The 23,916-nt window shown below is 34.6% G+C and overlaps 1 protein-coding gene across 1 annotated transcript in view; it reads left to right on the top strand.

Annotated features, from left to right (window-relative positions):
* Positions 1-23,916, top strand: part of KIAA0825 (KIAA0825 ortholog) — a 502,236-nt gene that overhangs the window by 8,751 nt on the left and 469,569 nt on the right. Inside the window, exons 2-3 of the mRNA XM_036750217.1 lie at positions 7,004-7,175; positions 13,279-13,948. Coding sequence (XP_036606112.1) covers positions 7,004-7,175; positions 13,279-13,948 — 842 coding nt within the window. The remainder of the gene's footprint in view (positions 1-7,003; positions 7,176-13,278; positions 13,949-23,916) is intronic.

Raw genomic sequence — 23,916 nt, 5'->3', positions numbered from 1 at the left:
TTTCAGAAATGATCAACTATATGAAGTTATATTCATGCCTTCCTTATTAATTTGGAATATATTTCAGAATTTGTGATGACATCCTGGGATTTTCCTATGTATAGTGCAAGTATAGCATACTGTATGGAAAAACTGTATAAATTAGAGAAATATTTAGCTTATTTTAGAGAAAAAAGCTAACTGTTGTTTCCAAGTACCACTTTTGTAGTATCATTTGGATTCAATACCAAAAGTGCTATTTAATTGTTAGAACACTTTTAAAAATTTAACACTTATAGACTAGCCCAAATGAGAAATAGCTGAAAGAATATGAAGATATTTGACTTGAAGAAGAGATGATTTGGCAGGGCGGCAACATGAGGAAGACAAGAAACGGATGAGGTTTGCTTGGTCCCAGAGGAGCATTACATGGAAGTTGCAAAGAGGCAGATTTGTACTTGAGCTAAGAAAAAAAAAAACCTAGAAAACTGTTTAACAATTAAGAGCTAGAAAAAAGTGGAATGGGCTGGCTGTCTCTGGAGAGTGGTTTAAGACCTCTCTGGAAATCTTGAAGCAAAGGCTAGGTCACCCTGTCTTAGGTGTGTCATAGTGGAAATTCCAGTTCAGGAACCAGGTAGACTAGATGGTCTCTGAGATTCTATGATTCCTCTTCCATCAACAGTGTTACTGTGTGGGCCATGTAAAACATGATCATATTAGCCATCAGCCGACTCATGTCTCTTTAAAAGTATTAAAATTTAAATGTATAAATATTTACCTAATAGCAAAAGAAAAGCTATGTGTGTGGGGGACGGGGGTGGGTGGCCCTTCCCTATTTAAGTTGACTTAGTTCTTTCTTAGAAGGAAAATTGGTGTCGCTTCCAGGTAAGCCTGAGTACAAAAGGTCATGAGGAGCTCCAGCTCACTTCTCTCTGAGAAGTCTGACCACAGACCAGTAGTATCATTAACAGCAGAAGGTGCTTAGATCAATCAATGTGGTGTCCTTGATGAATATCCTTGTTAACTATCCTTCCTCTGTTATGGCTGACTAAAGGTCCTTTTGTTAAAGGAGGTTTACAAATTACTTGACAAATGTCTCATTTCATTCTAATGTCAAACATAATCTACCAAGGGACTGGCCAGAGTCAGGCCTTTCCAGGGCGGGGATTTGGGGGTGGGGTGGGCAGAAGGAGAGTAGTATTAGATTGGAGTATGACATCTAAAGTGTTTGTTAGCTTTTCATCAGCCAGATAAAATTCTGACGTTTTTGTTTTATTATGATAAGGAGATCAAAACTTGCTCAGTTTATACCAATGAGGGAGGTCCCGTGAAATTCACCTGCTTAATCCCTTTATTAGTGTTAGGACAAATTACTAAAATATGCTGTTCTCTTAAGTCTTTACCTTATTTATAGGTTGTAGTCATTGGCCTGCATCCAGACTCAGATGTCAGAGATTAACCTAAAAGCTGATTACTAATTGAAGTAGATTTAGGTGTTCTAACCATTGAACCTCTGCTGTTCACAATAGTATCATCTATTAGGTTCCACTGAATGAGATACCTCAGGATGCTGCAATAAAAGCCTTTGATAAAGTGTCCCAAGAGCAAGAATAGATGCATAGGGATATCATATTTCACAGCTCAGAGAACAGTTTACATAAGTTAAGAAAATATATGCAGATCTTTTGTTACTCTCAGAACTGGTATTTGTGGATAAGGCTATGCCATCCCCATCAGAAACTGAGGGGCCTGTGAGTGCAAGAAGGGTTGTTTTTCCATGAAGTCCTTTGTTTTTCTGAAAAGGCTCTTTGATATTCAAAAGATATTTGTTTCATTGTGCTTCATTTTGAACCCATTCATTCAAAGAAGTTAGCTGAGAAGCCTCTTCCTTCGCCTTTGTGTGGCATATTTTAAGAGACCACACACAGCTTTTCACATGATACTGTTAGGAGCACAATGAAAGGCAATGTGGTGTGATAGATTGAATGACAGTCTCAGAGCAGGGAAACCAGAGTTCAGGTCTTGCCTTTGACATACTAGATGTGGGACCATGAGCAGGTTACTTGAACTATCAGTGCACCAGGTAATGCTCCAAAGCTGTAAGTTAAAGGTCAGTTGCCAAGCTCCCTCAGTATAGGAAGCCCTCATACGTTGAGTTCCTTGTGACAATAAAATCATAGCTCCACACCAAACTAAGATTTAAAAGAAAGAAGAGCAAAATGGAAGAAATTTCACTCCATGACTTTAGTTTTACACATTTATTTTTCAAAAAGATTTATTTACTTCTTAGAGTCTCCATGCAATTTAAATAATCTACTTTCCGTGGCACAAAAATATTTCCTATTCCTTTTATATATAATTTACATTAACTTAACTGTGTACAGAGGGTTTTCCCTAGTAGAATGTAAACTTCTTATGCACTGTGACCCTGTACCTAGCACAGATCATTGCACAGAACAGGGATTTACTAAATGCTTACTGAATATAGGTCACAGAATCATAGGAATTTAGTACTGGAAAGGACCTTGGTGGTTATGTTGTCCAACCTATATCTGAAAAAGAATCCCTTCTATAGCATATCTGAAAAATCTTTCATTTTGCTTAAAGAATTCCAATGAAGAGAAATCCACTGCCTCGTGAGTCAGATCATTCCTCTTTGGGATAGCTTTTATTGTTGGAAAGTAGTTTCTTAAATTAAGTCTAAATCTGCCTATTTGTAATTTCCATCCTTGGCTCCTAGGTCCATCTTCAGAGGTCAAGCTGAATAATCTAAATCACTTTCTACTGGAGATATAATACAATATACTTAATATAATTCAAATACTTGGAAACATCCTCCTCAGGTTTTTCACATTCCTAATCCTTCAAATGTTTCTCATGTGGCATGGATTCAGGGCCCTTCACTATCCTGTTTGTCCTGCTCTCTACAGATGTGGTCCAGTTAGTGCTGAGTCCATCAGAACTATCATCACCTCCTTATATATATAACTGAACTTCTATATAGTTCTGTATTTTAAAATCTCTTCATAAAAATAGCAAAATATCTCAAAAGGGGGAGATAGAAGGAAGACAGATTTTTGCTGACTAAAAAATTTTAATCTAAAAAAAGAAAATTAAAATCTTTATATATAAGTAACATTAAATGTCATAGGGCAATAGAATCTTAGAGTTGAAAGGGATGCTAGAAATCATCTAATTTACCTGCGATTGTGGAAAGAGGACTAGATTTGGAATCAGAAGGACATTTGTCCAAATCCTTGTGCTGTCACCTGTGTGTCCTGGGGTGAGTGATTTAACCTTTTCTGGACCTCATTTTACTTATTCTGTAAAATGAAGAGTTAAACTAGATGAGGAACTGTTTTTTTGTATGTCATGGACCCCTTTGACATTCTGGTACAGCCCATGAACCCCTTTTCAGAATAATGTTTTTAAATGTAGAAAATAAAATACATAGGATTTGATTAAAATTCTATTGAAATAGTTATCAAATATATATATATATAGTTATGTATATTTCACAAGCCCAGGTTAAGAACTCCTGGACTAGATCACTAAAATACCTTCATGTACTAAAATCCTATTATCTTCTGAATCTGCAGGTTCAATCACAGTTTCTTTTCAATTTTTCTTTTCTTTTAAATCCCCTTTTGAGATCCATGTTCCTTAGAATTATTATTTTTTGTTTGTTTAGGACTGTTCCCTTCCTTAATCTAGCCTCCATCTTATTTTCCATTTTTCCCTCTCCCTGTTTTCCTCTGGTTTCCCTATTGAGTGAAATGTATCTCTCTATGTGTATTTATTTTTTCCTCCTTTAACCAGTTCAGATGAGAGTGAGGTTCACATGTCATCCACCCTTGTCCTTGTCTTCCTTCTTGTTTGTACAGTCTTCTGGTTATTCAACCAGTTTATGAGATAACTTTCTTGACCCTTCTTCTATCTTCCCCATCCCAGTGTATCCCTCACCTTCTGTTATTCTGTCAATATCCTCAAGACATTACAAAACCACTTACTGGCCATCTATTTTATTAGATTCCCTCTGTGACCCCTGATGATAATACAGTTCTGAGGAAACATGTATCATCTTCTCCTATTAGAATGTAAACAGTTTATACTTGTTTTGTTCCTAATGATTGATCACTCAGATTTATGTTTTTATGCTTCTCTTTGATTCTTATGTTTGTATTTCAAAGTTTCTACTTATTTCCCTTCTCTTCACTATAAATACATGATAGTTTTCTATTTCAGTAAAGACCCCATTTTTTCCCTTTAGGATTATACTAAATTTTTCTGAGTAAGTTATTTTTGGTTCTAAACCTCTATCTTCTGCCTTCTGGAATATTATATTTTAAGCTTGCCACTCCTTTAGAGTGATGCTTGCTCTAAATTCTGTATGATTCTGACTGGCCCATCAGTATTTGAAATCTTTCTTGCTGTTTACAATATGTTTCCTTCGACTAGATTTTAGCTATTATGTTTCTGATAGTTTTAATTTTGGAGTTTCTTTGATGAGATGCTCAGTGGATTTTTTTCTATTTTCCCTTTACCCCCTGGTTCCTAGGGATCTGGTCATTATTCTTTGATAATTTCTTGAAATATGATGCCTAGGCTCTTTTTCTTTCTTTTCTTTTTTTTTTTTGGTCATGGATTTCAGGTAGTCCAGTGATTCTTAAATTATCTGTCTTCCATCCAGGTCATTTGTTTTTTACTAGGAGATGCCTTATATTGTCTTTGATTTTTTTTTAAAAAAAACTGGTTTTGTTTAAGTACTTCTTGTTTTGTCATGGAGTCATTATCTTCTATTTGATCCATTTTAGTGTTCTGGAAGTTTGTTTCCTGGGTAAGGGTTTGTACCTCATATTTCATGGTGTTATTTCTCTTGCCAACCCATACTTCCAAAGCCCTTGTTTTTTCCCCATTTTCCCCTTCTAGTCATCTCATTTGATTTTTAAAATCATTTTAAAACTTTAAAAAATCTTTCTTTATCTCTTCCAGGAATTCTAGTTGAACATGTACCCAAGCTATGTTTATCTTTGAGGCTTTGCTTAAAGATGTTTTAGAATCATTCTCATCTAAAATTGTGTTTTTGAACTTTCCTGTCACCCTAAGAGCTCTTTCTCATAGAATTCTTTTTTGTTTCATCAATTTTCCAGCCTACTAACTGATTTCAGACTTTTATATAGGCCCAGACCCTGAAGGAGGGAAGTCATGTCCTCTTGGGTCCTTCTTCTGCTTTCTTGGGATATTGAGTATTATCTTATTCCAGGGCCATAAGTACAGCTCAGCCTGGAGACCTTCAAGCTTTCAGTGCTCCCAAAGTGAGACCTTCAAGCTTTCAGTGCTCCCAAAGTGGTGTGATTTAGGGCAAAGTCTATTTAGTGCCTTTATGGTCTGAACTATGCAAGTTCATGACCTGGAGTCGGGTCTGAACAACCCACCTGTAAGCTTGCTCTTGGAGTTCTAGAGGACTGCCATGGGACTCAGTCACTTTCTTATAGCTGGAAAGCTCTGTAGCTTCAGATCGATAACATTGCAGATTTCCTTTTGGTTTGGAAACTACCCTGATTGTTTGCCTCCAGGCTTCATACTGAGTTGGGAGCTAGAACTGAAACTCCACTCCTTGGGTCCAAGACACAGCTATTGCTTGCTTCTGAACTTACTTATTGCACAGTACATAGCCTTGCCATGGATTGCCACTTACAGCTGAAGGTCTCCTCTTCAATCCCTACTGGATCTGTGATCTTCACCTGAGTGATGAGTGGTAGTTACCAAGTGGCAGCTGTTTTTATATCCTACAGAAGGTGAGGACCCTCTCTTGTGGTCTGGAACCTCTTCTTTTCCTACACAGGAATGCTGCTATTTGTAGCTAGATCCCCATCTCAGTATCTCCACATGACTCTCACTGTTTCCATATGCTGATCTAGGCTGGAAAAATGACTCATGATTTTTTTTTTCTTGTGTTTCCTGATCAGGACCTGGTCTAGTATACTTTCTTGATCCAAATCCCAGCTTTTAGACACTGTTTTCTTAACTACTTATTCATTTCTCAGATTTGCGATTCTTTTCTGAATTCCTTGTCTTCATTGGAAAGTGGTAATGAAAATATCATATGTTCTCCTAGGCTCTTCAGTTTCTTGGCGAAGTGTTGGTAATATTCAACAATGCCTTCTAGGTTTCTTCTCACGGTGTCACATGAGTGAGCTATGGCCATATGTTTTGACTTGATTTTGTTTTGGGAGGTTTTGTTATATCTTAGATATGTTCTCCGAAAAGATAGCAGACCTCTTTATTATTATCAGGTCAACAGATAGCATTCCTTTTATCTTTTTATTTGAAAGTTCACCAACTTGTACTTTAAGTATAAATTTTCTATGTCAGGAATGAAAACATTACAAACAGTATTCAAATCATCTTAAATTCTTCTTGCTCACTTTAACTTATTAGTAACTTGGCAATCACCTTTAATTCTACTTTACCTCTCTTTCTCAGTTTTTACCCTCTTTACCATTTGTCTTAACTACCTTAATTTATAGCTACCTTTGTCTCCTTGAGTTCTTCTACTTTTCTTCTTCTTCCCTCCCCTCCTGCTGGCCCTTCCCTGGGTCCTCTGGCACTTCCATCAAATGCAGTCCTCCTCCAAATTATCTTCTGGTTCTTTCAGGTTTCCCCTTCCCAGTTGAATCTCTGCCCTTCCTCCTACTTCAAAAGCTTTCAAATTATCTTCACAGTTCCTTCTCCTTTTCTTCAGCTCAAGTCTTTCTCTTTCTCCCACATGATCATGATCCTTTTTCCCAGAATCTGAAAGTGTAAAACCAGCTGTATATTGGATGCATTATAATTTCTTTTTTGTATTCATTACCATTAGATCTTTTAAGGAAAATTCAAATATAGTTTGGGTCAAATTCAAATTATAAATAAAAATTATTATGGCTATTGTATTAATAGTTTATAGTTTTAAATTGTATTTCTATATTGCACACATTTTGGGGGGAAAATAATAAATTCTGGGGGCCTGTTTTCTTTTCAGCCTGCAACAGTGTCTTAAAGATATCCAGTCAGAAGTTAACAAAAGGTGTGGCTCTGATGTTCCACTACAGACTACAAGTGATTGTCTTGAATGGTTAAATAACTACAGTTCCAGTTCACTCAAACCACCTTCCTGTTCTCATGGAGATTTGATCAAATTCCTCAAAACCTTGGTAAGAAAGGGGGAGAGAGATAAAAAAGGAAAAAAAGTATTTTTTTTAACATTAGCAAGTATTTGAATTCATTGTTGTAAGTGCTGTATCTATGTATGATTAATAGCTTTACTGCAATACATTTAGGACATAATTTAAACAAAAGTAAAAATATTTTTTTTCCTTATTTTCATTTGCTCCATGGGCAAAAATGAGGAGGGTGAGCTAGATATATCCCCTAGCCTCCTCAACCCAACAGAATTTTACACATAATAGTTTTGGTTTGAGAATAAAGATGAAAAAATTTTAATATAGGAGCCTCAGACATGTAAAACATTTTAGATATATGAAGAGGTACTTTTTTGAAGTGTGTTTTGTTTTACTTTTTTGAAAATGATCATATTTTGCCCGTTTTCTGGACATTATAACTCAAAAACTAGCATTTCCTTCACCATATATGTTGACACCCTTTCTACTAACATGAAACACAAACATTCTCTTGATATCAGTCTAGAGCAGAGGTTCTTGATCTTTTTTGTGTCACGCACCCCTTTAGTGGCCTGGTGAATCTATGGATCCCTTCTCAGAATAATGCATAAAATACATAGGTAACAAGGGAAATAATTATATCAAAATAAATTAAGCAAAATATTTTTTTAAAATACAAGTTCATAACCTCAGGCTTAGAAGCCATTATCTAGAGTAAATTGCTACCATATTGAGGTACTTATTTAAGTTGTTATTCCATAATAGTATCTCCACCTAGTCTTCAACAGTTGGTATTTGCACAAGGTTGTTGGTTTTTGTTTTCCCTTGTGGTTATGTCATAATTTAACTTATATTACATATACAGAAATATATGAAAGATGAACTTCATTAGTGTGGGGAATTCCCTTCCCCAAGGCAGATGCAGAGTACAGCCCATCTATTATTGAGTTATTAAATCTTAGGGACTTATCTGAGTCATGTAGAGGTTATGTGATCTATCTGCCCAGGATCACATGGCTAGTAAATGCCAAAAGGGGAATTTGAACTCAAGTCTTCCAGATTCAAACTGCAAATTAAACACATGTAAAAGTTAGAATGTGGTACGATCTAGAATTACAAAGATGCATCACAGTCCTGGTGTGTGTGTGTGTGTGTGTGTGTGTGTGTGTGTACACATACACACATATATATGTGTATATGCACATATGCATATGTGCGTATACGTACACACATTTTATATATATATATATATATATATATGTATACATACACATATATAAAATGTTATTTTTGTAAATCCTAAAAAATTCAGGTCACTCCAACCAACTTCTCAGTCCTTTTGCCATAAGGTAAGCAGATTCCCCAGTTTGCCTGAAATTCTGAGTTATTTTCCATTTTTGTCTGAACACTTAGAAATCCTTTCTAGATTTGCTTATTTTTTGAGCCACCACTATAAGATATCATGATTCCTCTACCACTTAAATGGTCTCTTCTTCCATGGTAACTTACAGCATCATTGCTACCTCTTATTATAGGCAGATACTTTGTCAAAGCATCTGATAAGCATTATCAGGCTGGCTGTAGTTGAACAATAAAAAATATACTTTTCCAAGTTTTTTAGACAACTTAGGGACTGCCATCTACACTAACGGAGGGAATACCTTGCTCTTCTGAGATCATAGACTCACTGAAGAAAAATGACAACATAGTCAATAGTCAGTACACATCGATTCACTATGTGCCATGCACTATGTTAAGAATCGTGGATGAAAAAAAGGCAAGCCCTGCCCTCAAGGAAGTTTCACTCTTCTGGAGGAAGACTATGTACAGATAGAAGCTGAAAAGGGCAGGGGGATAGGAAGGTAACCAATGGCGGGGGTGGGGGCAGGGCATGGTGGAAAAGTCAGAGTAATGCAGCCAGATGAGAAATGAGGCAATGTCTAAACTGAGCTCTCTCCATAAATGGAAGTTTTGGGGTTCATGGCTCCACTTTTCATACAGAGGGACAGAGGATGATGGTGAGGTAGAGTACCACCACTGATGATATCTTGCAGGATGATGAGGTTTTCTCAATAATGAGCTTCCTAGAACATAGAGGAGAAGGGGGAGAAGATTTTAGAAGAGATATTCTGTATATCTCTTATAGATATGTAGATATCTATCGAAAAGTGACCAGCTTGATATCATTAATTCCAGAAAAGATTCATGTTGGTACAGAAATTCCATACTTGGTTGTTACTATTAGTTTTACTGGTTAAAACAGCTTTGGTTTTAATTTAACTTTTTAAAAGCTGCTATTTCTGTCTAAACATAAAACTTTTAAGGGATAAGCTATATAAAGTGGTAGATAACAGATTCAAACAAAATAGAGGCTTTTTTATTATTATCACAGGTGTGTGATATTTAAAGAAATCAAAGGAGGAGCAAGGAAAGCTTTGTGCCCTGAGGCCTCATTCATTTGAGAAAATTCTTTCACCTGCTATTTTTGTGAAGGTGGAGCCTTGTAAACAGAAATTCATGTTGTTACTTCTTTAATGTCTATTAAGAGCCATGTATATTGAATTTAATTAATATCGATTTAATAATGCTTGGCTATTTAATTAAAAGCAAGAACTTTTAATTGTCTTGTAATCTATCACACACAAGTCATACTGTATTCACTGCAAGACAAAGACATCCTTAGTTTTGCTCATATTCATTAAGCTGATAGATTTGTCCTTTTTTTTTTTACATAATTGATCATTTTAGTTCGAGGAAGGTATGTACAACATTGTTAAAAAAAAAGATCCAGACTTACATGACCTTATGATGAAGATTTTATCTTCCAGGAATTGTCAATTTTGATTATATTGTTCAAACATTAATTTTTCATCAACTTTCTTATTTAGTAATTATATAGCTACTAATAAAAAATGAGGCTCTCATACAAATTGTAGTTGGCTGGTTTTAATAATAGATAATTATGAGACGTATTATTAACAAACGTGTTAAACTGGAGCCTCAGAAACCTAGTATATTTTATATAATCAAACTATTTGCTACAAATGACCACAATACTTAAATATGTCAAGACTGTGATTTCATAGTGTGGATATTCTCTCCAGTGGTGCATTTTGTAATCCACACCTTAGTAGATAGTTACAGGAGTTTATAGATTTAGAGGTATAAGTGACGCTAGAGATCAGCTAGTTTAAATCTGTTATTTTACTGATGAGGAAGCTGAAGACCAGAGAACAACAATGATTTCTCTCAAGGCACGTAGTTAACAAGTGATAGAATTTCTGTGATTAAAAATACCCCACAGACATCACTTGGTGGTCAAAACTCTAGTTATGGGTTCCTCTTAATTCAGCTAGGTTCAGAATGTAAAATACAGGTAAATATTAGGATAATAACCACTGTCTTTCCTGTCTTGTTAGCAGGATAGCTAGAGATTATACCATGCTGGTACAGCATTGGAGGATTGACTGTAATTATATGCTTATATGATCATCATGGTAGTGAACTTATAGACAGTTACAAAGTATTTAATGTGAATTATTTCATTTACATCTCACAGCAAGCTTGTTGGTAGTCAATACAAATATCATTACTCCCATTTTACTGATGTTGGCATTCAGAGTATTTAGATGATTTGCTAATAAGTGGAAAGCCAATATTTTAACCTGGATCGTTTGACTCCACATTATGCGCATCATCTCTTATTTCTTGGAAACTCAGTATAACAATACCCACTATAGTCTGAAACTTGTTTTAACACAGATACTTTAATTATAATACATATATTTAAGGCCACAGATTTGGCCTTTTCCCATTACTATGGGTACAAGAAAGACCTTGTTGGATCATGGTGTCACTTCTGATAGTATCCCTTAGCTTTAATTCCAAAAATGGCATTATAGTGCAACTATATGCATTGATGCCTGAGGTGAATATATAAATATATATATGTGTATGTATATGTATGTGTATGTATATACTTCAATATTTCATAGAAACATTTCACTAGTGTATGTATTCCCTACAATGATAGAGGTCACAATACCTTTGCAACTTAATAGATGGTCTTCAAAAGCTTCTGTTGTCAAAAAAATTCATCAAGCAGTATCAATCTAATTGTTTAACTTAACTGGTCTTCAAATGCCAGACATTTAGTACATTACTGAGCCTTTACTTGTTGCCTTTCCAGGTTGTTAGAAACTGCTGGGGTTGCAGATTGCCCAAAGAACTTTCAACAGCTCAGGGTCACCTCCTTGAGGCATTAGAATGAGAGAGAGAGAGAGAGAGAGAGAGAGAGAGTGCGTGTGCGCGCGTATGTATGTATGTATGCGCGCGCGTGTACACGTGGGATTTATGAGAAGATGTTGACCAGAGTTATTCAGGATGAGAAAATGTGGATAAGTCACAACCTTTAGAGGGAGGACCTACTTCACAGAGATTATAGTATCAAAATATGCCTACATATGTAATTGATTTATCTTGTATGTATCTTGTTTGTGCATAGTTGTTTGGATGTTGTTTTCCCCATTATTATACTATGAGCTTCTTGAGAGCAGGAATTGAGGATTTTTTTTGCACTTTTTTATGTCCTCTAGCCCTTAGCGAAGTGCCAAGCACCTAGTAAGTGTGTAATGAATGCTAGTTGACTGATTGACTGATTTTATCCATAAGAAAATTTCTACCCCTGTCTAGTTTTTCTTGACACTTAACGTGCTTCAGATCTAATTTCTTTCCCCATCAGAGGGATATGCTTAGAAACTTCAGGCTAATTGTAGTATTAACTGGAACAAGGTAAAAATTGAAAACATGAATATATAGGGAAAAATCCATATAATGAAATCTAAAAGTAAAAAGAAAGGGTTTTTGTTTCATTGATTATTTTAAATTCTCAGAAGTATGGCTTCCCTTCCCTTGCTTAGCACAGATAATTGAAAGATCATGATCTATATAATGTTAATCCATGTCATCATTTGATGACTAATTAGAATTTTCTTATTTTGAAGCTTAATCTTTTTTGGAGATAAAATACTTAAATATCGATTTTCAAGATAAAAATGCATTTGATCATGATGCTTAGAAATAAATTTAAAGAAAAAGTTGAAAACTTCAAATGTATTAAATTTCTTCCTTCAAAATGGCATCTATTAGTAACTTGCATGTACTTGATATATTTAGAACTCTCACATTTATTCCAAAATTCTCCAAAACCATTTCAGTGTTCCAGTAAGCTTTTATAATTTTTAATGTAGCATGGAAGACAGCTACCAGAAATTACTTATGGTTATCTTCATTACTTTTTTTAATATCTAAGAACCAGGCTTCAAAATTAATTAGGTTTTTTTAATTTAGATTTTTTAAAAAGTCTTACTCTTTCAAAAGTTTCTAGGGCATGCATAGAATGAAATAAAATGAAGTTGTCATAGGAAAAAATAATGAGTGAAAAATTATTTAGATAGAGTTCCAATTTTAAAGATTCTCTAGCAGTTGCTTACCCAAAATTGGCCTCAGTTTATATCATAAGAGAAGAAACTTGAAGGTAGAAATTTTAAATCTGGAGTAGTTATATGCAAAACCAAATGTGAAAAAAACAACTTGGTCACTATCTCCAGTTAAGTATCATGCTGTTCTACTGGGAGATGGAGATTACCCTAGGTTCTCAACAGCTCCTTTGAGTCTGGTCCAGAGTTACATAAGCTCTGTTAGGTTCAATTATACTAGACAGGCTTCAAATCCGGGTAATGGACTGTACCTGAGAGCCTTGACCACTATGATATACTATGATGCTTTTTTTTGTGCTATAGCAACTCATGAAGATAATCACTAAGGTATAAAGAGATTATAATTTGTGTCAGAGGAGGATGTACACTTTCAATCTTGATGAAATCATGGGTCTTTAACCATACTTGATAAGAATGGAAGTCTTATAGTGGGATTGGAATAGAGTCTTCGTTATAGCTGAGATGATGTATAGAACTGCAAAATTCATTTGTTTCTTTAAAAGGCAACTTTTGCAAAAAGAACTCACTTAAAAATAGTAAGCATTTAATGAAAAATATTTGATGATACAAAACATGTTGCTTTGCATGATTTAAAACTGATATTTTTTTGTGGTTAATCATATCTAAATTTTTTTTAGCAAGATTTATTGAAGAATGAACAAAATCAAGAAGAAATGATCCTAGAGTTCCTTTTGGATCTCTCAAGTCAGTGTGGAGTTTCATTTCCATGTACTCCAAGTGGAACATCTTTCCTATTCACACCTAGAACTTCTCTACATGCAGTTGAAGATCACTCATCTATGGATGTAAAGTCTTTGTGGGATGATATCAGATTGCATCTTCGACGCTTCTTACTGAGCAAATTACAAAGTCATAATAAAATAAACAATTCACCAGACACAATTTCTTTTAAAACGCACTGCATTCGACAGCTTTTGTTTCTTTATCCAGAGTCAGAAGTTTTAGCCAAGTACCAAAGCCTACAGAATAAATTGGTTACTGAAATCCTAGAGAATTGTTTTTTGTCTTACAACAGAGAAGCAAATTTAGACACAGTGATACATGGATACCAAAATTCAATACTTAAATTATCCAGAATGATCAAACAAGATTTTTATGTACTAAGTGAAATTTTAGCTCCTTCTTCAGCACTAAAATTCATTAATGAAACTTACCTGGATTCCATTAAGGAAGAAATGACAAATTTTCTGGAAAGATTTTGTGAGCTGCAATTCAAAGAAAATGCTGTCCACGTGGTTAAAACAGGCAAGAATTACAGCAAACATAGAGGAGCAGTACATGCTTTGGGTTCGTACCATTTAAAATTTTGTTCATTATAGTTAATCCTTCTTAAGTCTGTGCCTTTTCTGTATTCTTAATATTTTACTAATCTCATGCAGACTCAAAAATAAGTCAGAATTCAATGGTGCAACAATTTACACATTTGCATGTGTTGCTTTGACTGAAAATCTAATTAGACTATGGAAATGTAGTGATTTTGCCATTATTGAATTATTAAAGACTTTAGAAAAGTAAGCCAAATGTATAACCAATGAAAGTATTTCCTTAAGATTATCCATGAAAAATTGTCTGGTTTACAACTGTCTTATAGATATATACTTAAACCCTGCAGTTTTATTTTTTTGTGTAATAACATACATGAAGTTAAATTATTGAAAATAGCATACAACTTTCTTTGAATTAACGAAAATTAAAAGTTTGAAAATTATATACTGTAGTCAAACATACCTAATAAATTTAATTAGAGAACTCATGAATTTCACATAGTTAGGCAGCTATAGCATGTATAATATCATTAATTTATAAATTTTACTAACATTGCTTTTTTAGCAAAAGTTAATACAAGTAGAACAATAAGCAATTTCACAATTTTACTCAGAAGACATTAGTCTAAAAGTAAGTACTTGGTATAAAGTGCATTCTGCCTTTTCATGATAGGTAGTTTTATATAACATCCCACTGATGAAGGAATACAGAAGGAAAATGCAATTTTTCTTAACAATGAAAATGACAAATTAACTTGTTTAGTAACATATTTGATGCAAAATTTCAGGTATATCTTGAAATATATTCATAAAAAGTATTTTTCATTCAGTCCTTGAAAAATGGGTTGTAAATAGGATGAGCCAGATTTTCTCAAATATTTATCCTTTCCCTCTTTTTAGGGAGGGAAAAATAGCTCTTTCAAGTGAAGGGGACAGTTATCTATACTTTTTTTTTCTTAAAGGAAACATAGTGATATATAATTAGCTTAGATCTAGGATGGACATAAAGGTTCATTGACTAAAAGAAGACTATGAAGATGAAAGAAAACATTTAATTATAACAAATTTTGATTGTGAATATTTTAATTCTACACAATAGAGGCATTTATAGCTTGATAAACATATTCGAAAAAATTTTTAAAAATCTAAATATCATTTACTAAGCACTTACTGTATCCTTGACACTGTGCTAGATACTAGAAGAGGTCAAATGCTTTACAGACTGCCTCAAACTTCTTTGTGTCGTTTTAAGCTTTAATACCTGTCTCTGTCCTCCTAAAGCTTGCTGCCTTATATGGTAAGCCTATTATTAGAGACTTCTCTAAAGATCTTGTTTACTTGCAGAGATTACTTAGGGATAACCAAACCCCCGCATGTTTAAAGAAAAAAATTGTTGAAAAGTTGACAATTTTGGTATTATGTTTAGGTATTCTCATGGTTTAGACCAGGAGGCCTTAAACTCTTTTTGTGTCATGGTCACTTTAGCAGTCTAGGTCAAGCCTGTGGATCCCTTCTAAGAATAAGTTTTTAAATGCTTAAAATACATGAATTTACAAAGAAAAACTGTTACATTGAAGTGCAGTTATCTAAAAAAATTTTTAAAACAAGTTCACAGTCCCCAGAGTAAGAACTCTTGGTTTAGAGAAGTTAGTTTCAATTTGGATCCAAGAAATCCCATGATTTTACATTGTAACATGGAATTTAAAACCAGTATAGTAATGAAAGAAACATTTAATATTAAATATTAAATTACTTCTGTTCAGTTAACCCTGGGGCTTACCCCAACACTATCCCAGAAGCTGAGCATACAGAGCCAGAAAACAATACTAGAAGATTCCAAGATTTCATGAATTTTGTAAATCTTTCGTTAGTTAAGTGGATCTTGTTTCATCCACTGAGTCATAACTTTTATCTTGAAAGAGTGTTGCTCATTGTAATTTTATTTCCTTAATAAGTGATTTTTCAAATATCGTTACAATTGAATTTTCAAATAATTGGTTTTTGTTCTTATGTGAATTTCTTTTGCTTTCCTAGGGTAACTCTACATCTTATTATGAAATGGTTATGTATCAGCATAATTTTTGGTTATAGTATATTTTATATTGTTATAGAATATAGCATATTGTTGCAGAATCGTTTAAATTAGGACTATCAGAATGCAATTTAAAAGCAAAGAGACTTTTACCTTACCTGCTAAAGTATAAATCTCTAAATGCATTTCCTAAGTGCATTTATTTTCCAAAATTTTTATATACAGTACTCCCTCTTGTTTGTAAAGTCTTTTCAAGAAGAATGTGTTACATGTGTTAAATATCATGTATAGTATAAGACAAGATCCATGTAGTTGGAATATATACAGGTTTTATGGCATTTCAGGGTTGATGTTGATTTCTTCTTTTCTGTTGATAATGTTTCTGGTTTTTGCACAGTGGATGTGGCTGCACACCATAGCTAAAGGGAGCTACAGAAGGGAAAGGCAACTGTGGACCTTTTCTTGGTGTAGAGTTGTATTTGATTAATGGACTAGTGAGGCAATATTAAGGAAGGCACAGAGAAGGGAGAAATGGTGACTGCCATGCTGATTTCTATGCAGCCAGGCTCCAGGACCCTCGAAGAATTGATCCTTTCCCCAAAGTGCAGTGCTGCTTCAAGGACAGTTTAGTTATCCAGCTGTGGAGGCCAGTGACCTGAATCAGAGACTTCCAGTTGCTGGCAGAGAGAGAGGTGACAAGAGTAATGTGGGTGAGGATGGAGGGGGGCCTCTTGTGTTTAGACAAAAGGGTCAAGTTAAAAAAAGACCTTAGGCTAGAATGCTATATCAAATCTAGAAGATTTAATAAGATATTTTCATCCAGAGTTCTATTTCTTTGCCTTATCATAGTGTAGAGTTGACTGTATTCTTAAAGGGCCATGCCAATAAAGTGAATACCCTTGACAGATTCTGCCAAGGAAAGGCTTCAAGTATAGTCTTGAAACATACTGCCTCGAGATCTTTTGTTCCTCCAAATGATTTTTGTTATTATTTTATCTAGCTCTGTAAAGCTTGGTAGTTTCATTGGTATACTCTTAAATCTGTAAATTAATTTTAGTAGTATTAGCAGTTTTTTTATACTGTACCAGCCAGCCCAGCCATTAACGTTAAATATTCCTTCAGCTATTTAAGTTGTCCTTATTTATTTAAGGAATATTTTATAATATAATTTGTAGAAGTATCGTGTGCTTTGGTAGAATGATTCCCAAACATTTTGGAGTTATTTTGAATGAGATTTCTCTTTCTATTACTGCCTCCTAGATTTTGTTGTCATCACATTGCTGCAGCTATTTATGGATTTATTTTGTAGCCTACAACTTTGCTGAAATTATTAGTTGTCTCATTTAGTTTCTGAAAGCAAACCGTATTATCAGCAATTAGGGACAAGTTTGTCTGCTCTTTGCCTGTCTTTAATTTCTTTCTCCATTCTTATTGCTATTACAAATATTTATAGAACCATATCAAGTAATAGTAGGGAAAGAGGCATCTTTGCTTTACTCTTAAATTTATTAAGAAAGCTTACAGTGTTACCCATTGTACATAATGCTTTCTTTTGCTTTTAGATATATATTTATATTAAAATAAAAGATCCTTCTATATCTGTGTTTTGTAAGTAATTCTAAAAGAGGCCAAATGCTTTTTCTGCATCTATTGTGATAATCTTGTGGTTTTAGAAGGTTTTGTTTTTAATAAAATTAATTATGTTGATTCTTCTCCCCCACTTATGTTGAACCATCATTTCAACACCATTATTAAATACAGCTTGATCATAAGGAGTGATTTTTGGATAAATTGCTATAGTCTGTTTGCCAGGATTTTATTTTAAAAATTTGAATTGTTATTTATTTACTAATGATATTGGCCTATAGTCCTCCTACTTTTTTTTCTTTCCCTGATTTAGGAATTAGGACTATATTTTTTTGTATAAGAGGAGTATGGTACAGTGTTTTTTCTCTCAATTTTTTTAGAACAATTTGTGCAGTTTAAGTATTGATTATTCCTCAAGCTTTCTATAGCAGTCTCTTGTAAATGCGTGGGCATCAGGAGTTGTTTGTTTTTTCCTCTTCCCCACTTTGGAGTTCCATTAAAACTAGTTCTATTTCCTTTTCTGAATATTTTAAATCTCATTTGGCATTCTGTTTATTTGGGATCCTTGTATTTTTCAGGTAATTAGTTCTTTTAGATTCTTAATTTTGTTGACCTATAACTGTACAGAGATGTTTCTGATAATTATATCAGATTTCTGGCTTTGTTTTGATTTCCACTTGTTCATTTTTTATTTTGTTGATTTGCCCTCTTAATCCAGTTAGCTAAAAGTTTAGTCATTTTGCTTATCTTTTATGAGAATTTAGCATTTAGTTTTGTTTCTGTAGACTTTTTAGTTTATTTAGTTTTTGTTTCTATAGTCTTTTTAAAAATTTCTAATTCAACTAATTCTCCTATAATTTTCACGATTTCCTCTTTTGGACTTATTTTGGGGGTTTTGTTTGTTAGTTGGGTTTCCAACTTTTAAAATGCATATTTGGTTCATTAATCTTTTTTCCCTATTTTAAAAATTATTTAATTTTTCCTCTGAGGGCTGCTTTAGTTGCATTACCAAATTTCCAATATATGGTTTAATTTATTATTTCTTTAATTTATTGACCCATTTATTAAAAAATTAATTTTTTTCATATAGTTGAGAATTATTTGTGGTTATGGTTTGTCCTTCCTTCTCAAAGAGGACCATGACATCAGGGAAATGATGACATGAGTTGCAATTGACTTTGATTTGAGTGAGGGATGGCTGTGCAGTCGCCAGCCTCACTTTCTCCCCCAGAGCCATTTGGATCCAGTGGCCAGATATTCATCACGACTACTGGAGTTGGCCCAGGATGCAGTGGGTGACCCTGGCCCTTTTAAGCTAAGGTCTTTCCAGGTTCTCACTTTGAGTGAGGCAACACCAATTCAGAGAATAGACCTCTTTAAGAAATGAGTCAAGGGGTGGCCCCTTTAATAAAAAACATCAAACTAGGAGGGGAAGACCCTCAGGGTTCCTGGCCAAAAGAGAAAGAGTTGCTATTTACATTCACTCTGAGCCAGGGGGCCCCAAAATATAACCATCAAGTGGTGTTTGGATAGGGGCCTATTGTTGTCCAATCCATGAGATCCAGAGTAAATTGGGTTTAAGGCTTGGTCTTCGAGAAAGAAATCTAGCCAATAAACCCCATGTTGACTAGGTAGCTTTCACCCATCAAAATTTACCCTCTTTTGGGCAGAATACTCTCAGGGGAGAGGAGAGGAGAGGAGAAGAGAAGAGAGGAGAGGAGGAGCTGAGTTGCCCAACTGGAACTGGCCAGCTGGGTTGCCATTTAGGCAGCTCGGACTTCTCACAGGTTGTGGTTTGTCCTTTGTTCTCAAAGAGGACCACAATATCAGGGAGATGATAGGACTTGCAGTTGACTTTGATTTGAGTGAGGGAGGGCTGTGCAGAGTCACCAGCCTCACTTTCTCCTCCAGAACCATCTGGGGCCAGTGGCCCGATATTCATCAGGATAACTGGAGATCCCCAGGATACAGTGGGAGACCTTGGCCATTATTTAGGATTATATTGAGTGATATATGTGTATATATATACATATATGTATATATATATGTATATACATTTGTATTTACATATATATTTGTAAAGTAGGCACTTAAATTTTTCATAGTTATTGTTTATCATTTAGGATTTTATTATTAAATTTGCATTGTATATTTCATCATATTTGCTCAGGAATCAATAGTGGTTAGTGCATTTAATTTTTACCAGTCTCTTAGAGTTGTTTATAGCGCTCAGGTCAAGCCCTACTTGAGTTATTGTTAGGCCATGATTGACTCAGAATGAATGTAAATAGTAATTGTTTTTGCTTTGGCCAGAAACCCAGAGGATTTTCCCCTCCCAGATTGGATTTTTTTTTTTTTTTAGGTAAAGAGGCCATTCTCTGCCTCATTTCTTATTAAGCCCTAATCATTGCATGGGCTTTTCCTCAGTCAGACTGAGATCTGCTTAAAGACCTTAGCTTAAAAAGGCCAAGGTCCCCTACTGCATCCTGGGCCATCTCCAGTTGTCCTGATCTATATCCGGCCACTGGACCCAGATGGCTCTGGAGGAGAAAGTGAGGCTGGTGACTTTACATAGCCCTTCCTCAATTAAATCAAATTTATTTCCATGTCATGGCATCACCTCCCTGATGTCATGGTCCTCTTCTAGAAGGAAGAACAAACAACAACAATAACAATTTACATTATATTAGTAATTATGCTTTCTTCTGGTTCTTATTACATTGTACAGTCATCTGTCTTTTCATGTTTTTCTGAATTTCTTATATTTACTTTCTTATGATACAATACAATTCTATTAAGTTAATATACCGTAGTTTTTCAGCCACTGCTCCCAAATGATAGGTGCCCATTTACTGAGGGCCTCTCCAAAAAGTGTAGTTATAAATATTTTGGAATATATGGGATTTTTTTTTTGGTTCTTGACTTCTTTGATTCCATAGTAAACCCACAATTGGAATGACAGGGTCAGAAAGAATAAACAGATTAGCAATTTTTGATATAATTTCCAGTTGCTTTCCAGAACCATGGCATCCATTCATAGCTCCATCAACAATGTATTTGAGTTCATTACTTCCCATAGCTCCTCCAATGTTGACTATTTCCCTTTTTTTAACCTTCTTTTTCAGCTTGTTGTGTTTGGAGAATTGTTTTTATTTTATATTTCTCTTGTTATTTGTGTTTTGAAACATTTTTTCATGCAGTTGAGAATTTTTATTTCTTCTTTTAAAAATTATTTGTTCTTACCTTTTGACTATTTGTCCTTTGGTTAATAGTTCTTCAGATTATATATTTGCTTCATTCCCTATATGTGTTTGATATCAGACATTTATCAGATGTTTGAAGGAAAATTCCCCCCAATCCCTGTCAACCACCTCTTTTTAATTTTTTATTATTTTTTGTTCATGTAATTTTTAATTTAGTTTTTTTAACTTTGTAATTTTAAATAATTGAAATTGTTTATTTTTCTTTTTTGCCATCACTTGTCTGGGAATGTTCCAACTAAATATTCATTTATTCAATAAGTATTATATTAAGTACTTACTAAGTGCTTGGCACTGAGCTCAGTACTGAGGGGGATACAAAGACAAAAATGAAATTACCTGACCCCAAAGAAAATTATATTCTTTTGATGGGAAATAGCACATATGCAGAAGTAATTTCTGATAGGAGGAGGGGGCGGTGGTGCAATGTAGACTACCTGACTAGGCCCTATATAGCAGGTGACACTTGAGTTGAAACTTAAAGGAAGCCAGAGATTATGTGAGGTGGAGTTGGAGAGAATCCAGGCCTAAAGAAATCAATGGAGACAAGAGATGCAGTGTTGGCATCACACACAAGAAATAGCAAATAGACTTGTTTGTCTAGAACTGAGGGTATGCAAAACAGAAAGAAAGGAAGAAACAAACAGAGAGAGAGGAAGGAAGGAAGAAACAAGGAAAGAGAGAGAGGAAAGAAGAAAGAAAGAAAGGAAGGAAGGAAGAAAGAGAAAGAAAAAAGGAGAAAGGGAGGGAGGAAAGTGAAAAATAGTATGCTAAAAAAAAATAGTATGCTTCTGGAGGCTGACAACATTTTACATCATGAATACCTTGGGATTGCCTTGGATCATTATATTCCTGAAAACAGCTAAGTCATTCACAGTTGTCCACAGTATAATATCATTGTTACTGTGTACAATGTTCTGTTTCTGCTCACTTCTCTCTGCATCAGTTCATGTAAATCTTTCCAGATTTTTCTGAAATCAGCCTTCCCGTCATTTCTTATAGCACCGTAGTATTCCATTACATTCACATACCACAACTTGTTCAGCCATTCCCCAGTTGAGGGGCATCCCCTCAATTTCCAATTCTTTTCCACCACAAAAAGAGCTATTGCACAAACAGGTCCTTTCCCATTTTTTTGGATCTTTTTGGGATACAGACCTAGTGGTATTGCTGGATTAAAGGGTATGCATACACAGTTTTAAAGCCCTCTGGGCATAGTTCCAAATTGCCCTCCAGAATGGTTGGATCAGTTTGCAACTCCATCAAGAGTGCATTAGTGTCTCAATTTTCCACATCCCCTCCAACATTTATCATTTTTCTTTTCTGTCATGTTAGCTACTCTGATAGGTGTGAGGTGATACCTCAGCAACTCATTAATTATTAAGTCTTTATTTAGCTCTGCAAAGGGTGTTTTGTAGTTGTATTTACATAGATCTAGCAGGTGGGAGGGCCTGGCTGAAGCAATGGGGTGCCCTCAGGGAGACAGGAGGCAGCATTGTGCTAGGCAAGTGAAATCACCTTGACGACATCTTTTCTCAGACCCTGATAGAGAAAGCTCAGGACCCTGAACCCGAGAACCTTTGGAATAACAATACTTCCAGCCTAATGGCTACAGCTATATTTCTAGGATGCAACATCTATTTAGATTAAGCCTCTAACTATTCCTGCAGGTGTTATAGCCTCTTCTGTTGAACACTCAGAAAATAAAGTTCTTATCACCAGATTCCTTGGTATTGTCAAATAGCTCAGCATCAGAAAGGGGTATGAATTAGCAGTGGAAATGACCTTAAAGAAAAGATATCAAAAAGGACTTTGCTGTTATCCCCTAAGGACTTTGGGACCTTTTCATCTGACTTGCAACTTGAAAACTTCATATGCCTTGTTCTCCTCCATTAGAATATGAGTGTCTTTAGAGTAGGGACTGCCATTATTCTCTTTGTTTTCCCAGAGCTTAGTACAATCCTTTGTACATAGTGCTTTATTCATTATTTATAAGTATTGAATGTACTTTAATAGGTTAATTCCCAGTTTAAGAATTTTGCAGATATTTTAAATGGAATCACTCTCTTTCCTCTTCATTTTGTTAGAAAATAGAGAAAAGCTAATTAATTTTTAGTTGTAGTTTATATGGTGCTAATTTAATAAAGATACTGTTTCAATTAATTTTTTTTCGTTTCATTCTGTAAGTAAACCATCTTATCATCTGCAAATAGAGGAGAATTTTGCCCTTTGCCCCTAATGTCCCTTTTTCTTGCCTTATTGCTGTAGCTAACATTTTGAATATTTGTTTCATTATGGGTATAGAGATAATGGTCATCATTGATTTATTCCTTATCCAATTTGGAAAGCTTCTAATGTTTATCATAACAAATTTTGCCAGTTCTTTGTTTTATTTTATTTTTTATTAAGGAAATGTCTTTTATTCCTGTTGTTAGTGCTTTATAACATATATAAATGATATATATATATATATATATACATATATAATTTTTCTATATTTGTGATAGAATGATGTGGTTTTCATTTTCTTATAATTTGTTAAATGTATATTAATATATTGAACAATCCTTGGATCCTTGGTCTAAATGCAACAGGAGACTAGTGCAACAGTCTAGGATGGAGGTAATGAGGGCCTGTAATAAGGTGGTTGTGCTTACAGTGGAGTTCAAACAAATATCCAAGAGCAGTTTGCCTTCTTAGTATATCTTAAAAGCTCTGAAGCTCTCATTATAAGACTTTCCAGAACAATACAATTAATTGTCTCAAGTAAATGGAAATCTGTAATTGTATGTAGAGGTCAAAAGGATCTTATTGAAATCTAGTCCTGGAAACCAGCAATTATAAGTTAGTATAAAATCCAATAACATACAGTGTTCAGCTCTACCCAGTAAGTCTCCAGTTGATCTCAAACTTGCTGCTGATCTCCCACCCACAGTTTGTGGCAAAAGAGGCTGATTATTCCCTCACACTAAGAATTCTTAGCCTTTTTTTGGCGGGAGGGCGGGAGGTGCTTATGGAATTCTTCGTCAGTTTTGTGAAGCCTATGGATCTCTTTTCAAAATAATGTTTTAAAATGCACAAAATAAAAACATATGTGGAATTACAAAGGAA

The sequence above is a fragment of the Trichosurus vulpecula genome, chromosome 1 (assembly GCF_011100635.1).
Source record: "Trichosurus vulpecula isolate mTriVul1 chromosome 1, mTriVul1.pri, whole genome shotgun sequence".
Lineage (NCBI taxonomy): Eukaryota > Metazoa > Chordata > Mammalia > Diprotodontia > Phalangeridae > Trichosurus > Trichosurus vulpecula.
Note: the sequence above shows the minus strand (reverse complement) of the source record. Positions and strands in the feature narration are given on the sequence as shown.